This window comes from Ailuropoda melanoleuca, chromosome 8 (assembly GCF_002007445.2).
Source record: "Ailuropoda melanoleuca isolate Jingjing chromosome 8, ASM200744v2, whole genome shotgun sequence".
Taxonomy (NCBI): Eukaryota; Metazoa; Chordata; class Mammalia; order Carnivora; family Ursidae; genus Ailuropoda; species Ailuropoda melanoleuca.
This window is the reverse complement of record NC_048225.1, coordinates 6,396,490-6,405,875: the sequence shown is the minus strand read 5'-3', so window position 1 is coordinate 6,405,875 and position 9,386 is coordinate 6,396,490. Positions and strand designations below refer to the sequence as shown.

At 45.5% G+C, this 9,386-nt stretch overlaps 1 protein-coding gene across 2 annotated transcripts; it reads right to left on the bottom strand.

The window, feature by feature from the left end:
- Window positions 1-1,552: 1,552 nt before the first annotated feature.
- Window positions 1,553-8,623, bottom strand: C8H11orf87 (chromosome 8 C11orf87 homolog). Of its 2 annotated transcripts, none has more exons than XM_019797681.2 (2): window positions 8,470-8,623; window positions 1,553-7,356 (listed from the first exon to the last, which is right to left on the bottom strand). In XM_019797681.2, the coding sequence occupies exon 2, from the start codon at window positions 7,095-7,097 to the stop codon at window positions 6,507-6,509; it is 591 nt and encodes a 196-aa protein (XP_019653240.1). In that variant the 5' UTR covers window positions 7,098-7,356; window positions 8,470-8,623; the 3' UTR covers window positions 1,553-6,506. The 2 variants fall into 2 exon arrangements, with proteins under 2 accessions (XP_019653240.1, XP_034521601.1); XM_034665710.1 differs by lacking the exon at window positions 8,470-8,623 and adding an exon at window positions 7,685-7,994.
- Between the last annotated feature and the right edge of the window lie 763 nt (window positions 8,624-9,386).

The following is a 9,386-nucleotide window of genomic DNA, read 5'->3' as shown; positions in this document are numbered from 1 at the left end:
CCCATCCCCTCTCTTGAACCAAAAAACTGAGGTTAAAAATATTTACTTCCTGGGAATGAAGCAGACCATGGTTAGAGATCAGATTGTGGCACCAATCCATACTTCCTGCCACAAAAACATTTCCAACGTGCATCTGCAGCCCCTAGAGGTGGGGAGTAGGGCAAAGTAATGAACCAGTATTGGGAAGAAGCTGTGCCTTCTTGGAGACCAAATAGGGGTACAAGGTAAAAGATGCAATCCATACCCAAATTTTCTAGCCAAACATGGAGGGATTGGGTAGAAGTTCACAAAGAAATAAATGTAGGATAATAATCAAGCTCTCACCTTCTAGGAAAATGGGAGTAGGACCTTAGTCATGAGTTAATGTCCTTTCAGGAATACGAAGGTTTAGCATAGTAGCATTATATGTTTCAAATATCTCCCAATTTAGGGTGCCTTCTCAATAAGCTTCTCTCTCTGTCTCCTATACCCTAACTGCCATTAGAGGCTAGTCATAAGGCTGAAGTCAGGAAAGACACAAAGCCTACTGCAGAGGTGGGATGCCACCTATGGTAGAAGGAATCTCAGGTAGATAAAAGGGGGAATTAAGAGGAAAAACTGCTTCTTGCAGTCTGGGGCGATTCTGAGGAAAAAAAAATGAGATGGAAGAGTGAGACAGACAGCTGTTAAGCCTATCATGCTTCTCTTCTCCACACACAAAAAGAAGGGGTCGTGCTTCATAAACACGTAAATAGTTTTGGAAAAGCCCAAGGATTAGGGTTCAATGGCAACCCTACCCCCTGGAATGTATCAGAGTGGAGCTACTGTAAGATGTAATTCGTAGCCCCATTTGACATGGAGCAGGACTAGCTGAACTGGGGTGGCAATGGGAGGGTGGTGTGATGCCTCTCAATAGTAGGTCAATGGCACGCGGGATACGCAGAAGTTCTTACATCTACAAGAGGACAAAGTGTGAGAGTCCTGCTGGACCTAGGGCTGGCAGTGTGCAGGATATACAGACTCCTATGGAAGATGACTGAGACTCAGGAAAAAGGTCCAGGGTCTAAGAATGCAGTGGTGACTGTCAGCACAAAAGCTAGAAAGGACAATAGCACCTCAGACTGGAGAGCTGTCCTAATCAACTACTTTCCAGCAGACTTCAATGAGGACCCAAAGAATGTATATGAAAGTGAGGCTTCCCATTTTCCCAACTGCCACAAAATCATGTCAACCATATCCTTTCTCCACATACCTGATTATATTAGAGATGGCAAGAAAGGAAGAAATATGAAAGACTAAATATATGACCTCTTAGAGAGCCTGAACATCTGCCTAAAAGGACTGCTCAATTATTGGACTGGACTCAGTTTATTGGGTGATACTAAATTTATAAACTTCCCATTTTTTGATGCAGTTGGTTTATGAAGAAGTTCTGATGAGTAATAATTAAAAATAAAAACTAATTTCTTTGAGCATCTGAGGGCAATAAAATGAGCAATTTTATAATCTTACTGTATTCTAAATCAATAAGGAAATAGTGTCCAAAAAGCCAATTAACAAGAAAACTCTTTTATTGATAGAAAAGCAAAACAAATTTTCCATGAATTCTAATATCTGTTTCATTCTGTCTGTTGGATATACTTGAGTTCAAAGATCAGTTTTTCTGTTGCTCTTGTCATTATTGTTGTTGTTAATCTCCCTATGGAAACAACCCAATGAAATCACAAGTGTCCCTGCTTCAAACAGGTAGAACTACCTTGATAAGACATTGCCCTCAATTAAAGTTAATTAAATTCTTATTCTTAGCTAAGCGTTCCTCCATGGCACCAACGCTAAGTTGGTGACATTAATAAGTATTGATGCCAAGTCTCAAAGCTGTTTCTCAAATGTTATCAAGTAAATCAGAAACCAAGCCAGGATCAGATTAATGTTCAATTCAACTCCTCCATAGATAGCTCAGTTCATTCAAATGTGAACTAAAACACCTATGAGCCACAGTCATTAATTCCAAAAAAGGATGACCCACAGAAATGGTTTTCCAAATTCAGACTCAAAGTCCAGAGTCACAGGGGAACGGACCTGAGGAGGCTGACAAGATTAAAGTTTCTGGTTCTAATTTAACCTATAACTTCCACATAATATCAGCTAGCAATTGCTCGACTACCACCCACAGAAAAGCATTTAAAGCATATGTCTACACAATGGAAAAAATGGAATTTTAACCATTATCTAATTAATTCAATCGATATAGATAGAAATGGTGGAAAAGTCAGATGCCAAAGTTTTTTTAAAGCTAATTTATCCATATTTTCCAAAAACTACATACCAAACTAAACAGATAATGGTCAAATTTTCACTTTACCTTTAGCTATGCAGATATAAGTTGTATCTCCACACATCGTATAGGCTGAACATAAAAAAATCAAGCCACAATCCAGGTTTGTGGTCTCGATAGCCTAAAGCTCTTCTAGATATTTTTGCTTTCCACCTAGATATTTAGACCACATAGGTATGGTCACTAGTTCATTAGCATTGCTACATTTGAGTCACTAACTAGGAAAGGAAGCTTATCTAATTACCAACTCCCCAAGCCAAACAAGACTCTCCCCTTTCATTAAATAAAGAGAAAGTCATTCGGATTTAACCCCAGATAAATAAGTACATGCATATACCTGACTTCTCAGTATCCTCTCTGGATAAGAGGATGGAACAACGATTTGGTTTCCATCTTGTTCTTGTAATGACAGAAAAGAGAATACAAAAAGTCCATTGTAAATTTGTACAAAATGTATGCATATATAAATACATATCTATGGGTGTATATAAATTCTAAAGAAGATTATATTCATCTACATTTTAAGATTCAGAGTCCCATACAGTTGACATAATGGTATTCTCGCTCCCATTTTCTCATTTTTAAAAACAATAAGAATCAAGCATGCCACCTTATTAATACTGAATAGCAAGTGCAGAAGTTGAGCTGTAGCTATAGGGATTTGAAGCAATTCATTTGACGGGACATCAGTGAATAAAATCCTTAAAATAAATTTAGCTATTTCCAGATTGCCTTTTGTTTCATATAAATGAAATCCAAAATGCCCTGTTGGTAGCATCCCAAACTCCTGAGACTGTCAATTGAGCTCAATAAGATGCAATGCTCTAAACAGGGTCTGTGCAAATTGCTTGGATATGTGCTTATTGCAATAATTTGGTGTGGGGACTGGTGTTACTAGAATTTCATGTAATTCACTATCTCATAAAAAATCTCAAGTGACACCACCAGAAGCTTATAATTCTGAGTATATTAAACCCAGCATGAAATTTGACTCACAAACCACATCATCTTTACAAAGAGCACTATTAAAAATATTAAACCACAGTCAGTTAATGGAGAAAGGCATACATATTTAAAGGTGCACAATAAGAGCATATTATGGATGTGTGCCCATGTTGAGAGGTATCAAGATGTTTTTTAAACAGTATACATAATGCTTTCATTTCTCCTGTTTCCTCTATTCCTTTGGGGAAAAATTATATAGGACAATTTCATAATTACCCCCTAGAGTGTACAGGCTGCTCCTTGGAAGGGGATTATTATTGCATGCCTTGAATGCACTGTGATTCATAAGGCAAGAACGTATGAGTAGCTTCAGCACCAAGGAAATGGAATCATCATCCAGCACTGCTCACAACAGAACATCTTATTGCTTTAATAAAATGGGAAATTATTCACTGTAAGAAGTGCACCAAACAAGGGGGAGAAAGTAATATCCATGCACTTAGTGGAGCTTATTGGATATGAGGAAGCTCCCTTCTGAGTCCCTGATTCTATTCAAATTTCAAGTCCAAAAGTCATTCTGTAATAAGGTATTAAAGCTACAGCTGGATGAGGGTGAGCTACAAAAATTAATGGACTTTCTTCTTCACAGTGCCTTAGTCATTCTGATGTACAATGTAGAGCTCTGATGCACTAAAGGATTCCCTAGTGGCCTGAGGGGGTTAATGCACTCTTTTTCTTTTCTTTTTTTTTCTTTTTTTTTTTTTTTACCTATTACTAGAAAGTGACTAAGGCACTGGAGAGAATCTGGTTCACTGTTTAATATATTGAACCCAAAGATTACACCTGGTCTTCCTAATATTACAACATGGCATGCTTAAATGACGATCCTCTGTGCTTCAGGAAAGAACTTGAGTGAGTATTTAATGGGTGATTAAAATTAAGCTTATTAAATTATTTGTATAAAAGATGCAGACTGAGCTTGGGCAATTTAACAGATGACCTAAAACCTCAGAGGTAATATTCTTCTCTAGATAAGAGTACAGAAACCTGGAACCAAGACAGAACCCAGAATCACTAGTTATTTGGAAGAGGGATGCACTTAGGGGCACTGTTGCCTTACACCCCGTAGGTTAATAAGAACTCTTCGTTGAGCTTTCTGTGGAACATTTTCATTCATACATTATCCAAACATTTAAATAGCTGTCAAAGACTTGGTTCCCAAGAAAGGATGCCACTACATATAATTAAGATTGTAATACGCTTCTGGCTCCTTCTATCATCAATCCAAGAGAAATAAAGTGGTAAATAACCATAGGTGGACTCCATTTCTAACACAGGTGACCTTGTCTGGCATCAGGAGAGAGTAAAAGTATCAATCTTCTTCTCTCTCACTTTGTTTTTCTCTCAATCTTTTTTTGTGTATCCAGAGAACATAGGTAAGCTGGACCGAGAACGAGAAAAGAGCCCTTGCTTCACTACATCTCAGATGCAGGCACAAACTTTTAACTGAACAAGCTTCAAATATTGTTATCCTACAAGTAATTACTAGGTTTAACTTCTCTAGAAATTTGCATGTCCTGTCATTCAAATTGCCCAATATCCCACCAGTCTCACCCCCGAACACATACAGTACAAACAAGCACACACACCACTGCCTCCAGGTGGTAACTGCATGCAGGTAGGACTACAGGCACTGTTTAAATATTAACCATGTTTTAATAGATGGCATTCCTGCACATCCATTATTTGTTTGTTTTCTGTTGTGGTTGTTTCTGTTATCCGCAAAAGAAAAAAAAAAGAAAATATACGTGTTATCTTTTTATAACAGTCTACTACAGAATAAGGTACAAAAGAACACTTCTGGAAACAGCAGAAGCCAAGCCTGTACCACCGAATTACTCATCCAGTGGTAACCATTATATCAACAGCTGGAAATTAAGAACAAGACTATACAGTTTGGAGGATGTAGTACAGAACTATAGTTTGCTTCTGTATTTGGTACCAATATAATAAATATATAACAAAGATGCACTTGCTCTAAAAATGAAACAGAAACATTCTGGTTGGTTAGATACTGCACTTTCAGTACTGCACATCACCTATTACTTTTTTTTTTTTTTTTTTACAAAAAAGGTAACTTATGCAATGTTTAATAATAAAACCAATAGTACACGCAAACCCGATTATAGAAAAAGAAGAAAGAAACCAACAAAAAGCTAAAATAGTCACTTCCCAAAACAGCCCCTCCTCTGCCGACACAACCAAACAAAGTAACCAGTCCGGTGAAGCAATTTCAGCACCACACCTGGCTGGACGGCTTCTGGATCCTTTGTGAATCCTGAAAATGCCCCAAGTCAGAGGTGTACAGCTGGGGGCGGGGCAGGGAGCTAAAGCAGTAATTTGTTTCTTCTTTCTTTTCTTTTCTTTTCTTTCCTTTCTTTCTTTCTCTTTCTTCTTTCTTTCTTTTCTTTTCTTTCAACTCATTTAAAGATTTTCGGCCAGCGAGGGACATTTCTAAAAGTAAATTTAAATGCCTGGTCCTGGAAAAGGGAATGGTTAACTTAGGGGCGAGAGAGAGGGCTGACCAGAGATCGGTACATGTCAAACACGTTTTTCTGGGACTGTCTCTGTGGCCTCTTGTAGTTCTGGTGCTTAACGTAGACGTTTTCTTTATAATATAGTATTGCCTGAGCCCGGCAGAAGGTGGAAATGGGGAAGGGAGGGAAGCTGAAGGAAAAGTGAAAGCTTGGGTGGGGCGGGGGGTGAGGATGGGAAGGTAACTGAACCTTAACTTGACAGCTATGTACAACACACCGGGCCCCCTCCACTCCCTCTGCTCCAGGAATCAACGCCTTTTTTATATTTGGTAGCTTGTGCGGTTTCTCCTCCTTATTGTGGGGGGGTGCAGGGTGGAGAGGGAAGACGTATCCTTCATTGACAATGAGAAATTATGTGATTTGTCATGCGCTTGGATTGTGTTATTAGTATTATAATAATTACTATAAATATTAATAATAAAGTATTATCAGCGTTATTTCTTCTTCCGAGACTTCCCTCGCCCAATATTTACAAATACCGCACAGTGCCTCGGCGGAGGAGAAACAGAGTAAGGGGAGGGCAGATACGGAAAGAAGGAAAAGGGGAGGGAGGCCGGAGAAAAGTGGAAGAGGAAAGATGGAGGGGGTTAAAAGCAAGGATGGAAACGATGCTGGAAATGAGGAAGGGGAAAGAAGAGGGGGCTAAACAATCAAGACAGTACCACCGTTTGCAAAAGGCCCTCGCCAGCTGTGTCCAAACAGGAGGAGGCTGCCTGTGCTCCTCGCGGGCTGGGGGCCGGCGGTGGAGGCGGAGGAGCACAGGGACCCTGGCACGGGAGGCCAGGGGACGAAGACGAAGAGGAGGCGTTGGAGGGGGTGCAGAAGGCAAAGTCCCGGGGCTGCCTCTCCAGCCGGGTTTCTTTCGCGTGGGTTGGGGCCTGGCCACCCGCCGGGGGCAGCACCCTGTCGCCGCGGTTGCTGCTGCAGTGATCCCGCTCGTATTCCTCCTGAGCCCTCTGCATCTTCCGCTTCTTCATTCTCCGCTTGTGGATGTGGAAGGTGGAGAGGGACAGCACGATGAGGCAGAAGATAAGGGTGACCAGGACAATCAGCACCAGCGTAGAGGAGAAGGACTGGAAGAGCTGCTGTCCCACCTGCGTGATGCAGGTGCCGCCACCGCTGCCGCCTGCACCCGGGCCACGGGCACTCGCGTGGCCGCTGGCGTTGGGGGAAGCAAAGGTCCGGTTGAGGAGACACGGCGGCAGCGCCAGCCTCAGCTCCTTGGGCGCCCTGGCACTCATCGGCGCTGGGCTGGGAGGGGCCGGGCCCACCAGACTTCCTCTCTTGGGCACACTGTTCCCACCAGGCAAGAAGAGGACGGAGCCCACGCCACCCAAAACTACTCCCTGGTGCGGGATGGGATGCACGCGCGAGCGAAGGACTGAGGGAGCAACTGCGGGCAAGCAAGCCGGCCAGGAAGCGAGCGGTGCCCAGGAGATCCTCTCCGGCCCCGCCTGGAACGCGTGTCCGCGCGCCCTTTTCCTCTCCCAAGGCACCAGGCTGCAAAGAGAACAGGCTTAGTTAGGATACCGGCCGCTGCCCAGGGGAGTGCGGAGGACCGGAAGGATCAGCCGCCACTGCAAAGCGGCCCTCTGGGCACACTGCCTCCGCTGGGCGCTGCCCGTCTTCCTGCAACCCGCGGACCCCAGCTCGCCCGCCCTGGCCGTCCGCCCGCCCTGGCCGCGCACCCAAGCTGCCAGCTTTCGCTCTCCCACCACTCCCTGGGAAGGGGTCTGCGCCGGCACCACGGAGATATAGATTACTCAGCAGATAAGGCAGCTTTCCTGGGCCTTCCACAACTTTCTAATTTCAACAGACACACAGCCACCTGGGAACGTGGTCCCTGCATCCCAGAGCACCGACTCTCTTCTTTCCTTCGCCTTAATCTTAGCGGATGTCTTCCTGTGGATCCTACCCTTCCCAGCACCCACCCCCAACCTCCGAGAGCGCGGGCTCTGGGTACGCAGCACTGCCTTCCCTTCCCTCCCCCTCCAGACTCTTCTTCCCTGGCCGGCTTCAGGTCCCTTAAGTCCCATTCCCAGGGTGGGTACCACAGCAACCACATCCTACTCCGCTTCTGTCCGCGGCCACAGCTGACAGTTAGATCGCGCTCCATCCATTCTCCAGCCTTCTTCCCTGGTACCTCCCCACCCCCCAACCAGGAAAAAAAAAAAAAGGAACTGAAACACCTTTTTCAGCTAAAGCACATCCCCGCAAACGCCCCCTTCTCTCCATATCCCTGTGCCCCGCACTCGGCAGTATTTTGCTTCTTTCTAGGGGGACTGGAAATGGAAGGGTATGGTTTCTCGTTTGCAAAGTTTGGGGAACGGACCTTCCCTCCAGCCTTCCCAGCCCCAGCCCCAGCCCGAGGCTCTTCCCGGGGACCAGAACCAGGAAGACCCGCAGCGCACAGCACAGCCCCCTTGCCGTTCTCGAAAGGCAGCTGCAAACTGTTGCACTGCGGAGCAGAGAGGAGGCGCGCAAGCCGGGGCTCGGCAGGGTGGGAGCCGAAGCTACGACCAAGGGTGCCTGCGCAGGCCGCCGGGGCTGTCCGACCCACTCGCGCCCCGCCACCCGGCAGCCTGGAACCTTTAGCCGCACCGCGTCCCTTACCTGGGGCCACCAGCTGGCTGCAGGGAGGGAGCCCCCGCCGCGCGGCTGCAGTGGCGGCTGCAGAAGGCGCGGAGTGAAGGGGCCAGAGACCAAGCCTCGCTGCTGCTGCTGCTACCGCCGCCGCTTTGGGGAGCTCAGCTCGCAGCCTATTGCCAGAGAGGCCGGTGACGTCAGGCAGCCACCGCCAGGGCTCCAAGCCACCCCTCAGGCCCCCACCCCACCCTCATACCCCAACATCTCGTCCTGGCAGAGTGAGCCTCTGCCACACACATTCCCAGTTCCAGTCCATCCCCTGCCAGGGGCTAGGTACGAGGAGCAACCCCCATCACCAGGCCATGAGCAACCCACCTTCTGCACTCCTATGCCTATGAAGGGAGGAAGCTTCAGCTCTCTGGCTGCCTGATTCCTCGTCTCAACCCTTTTCCACATGGTCTCAGGAACACATTTTTACACTCTAGAGAGCCATCTCCCCTCAGGGTACCCATTCAATTTTTTCTTCATCTGGGCTGATGAGGATTGCTCTCCTCTGCAAGCCTGTCTATGCTGGCCTGGTTCTGAACAGAAACTGCATGAATATGAGAAATGAGAGGGGCATTTCTGAACTCATGTGGCAAAACATGGAATACAAACCCGAACAAGCATTTAACATCAAACAATGCAAATTAACGGTTTTCCTCTCCCCCAGAGTCTTCAACTTACCTCTCACTCTACCTGACTCATGGTTCTCCTCTACTTGCTCACACACTCATCTCCAGGCCCAAGACCCACTCCATATATTAAACACTCTCTTTTGAAATCTAGACACTCGTGAGCACACAAAGTACACACAAGGCTTACAAGGCAGGAAGGCAAACATAATTCAGAGGAGTACAGAAATAAACTGTCCTGTGAAAATTCTGAGTGTACCCCTTACTTTG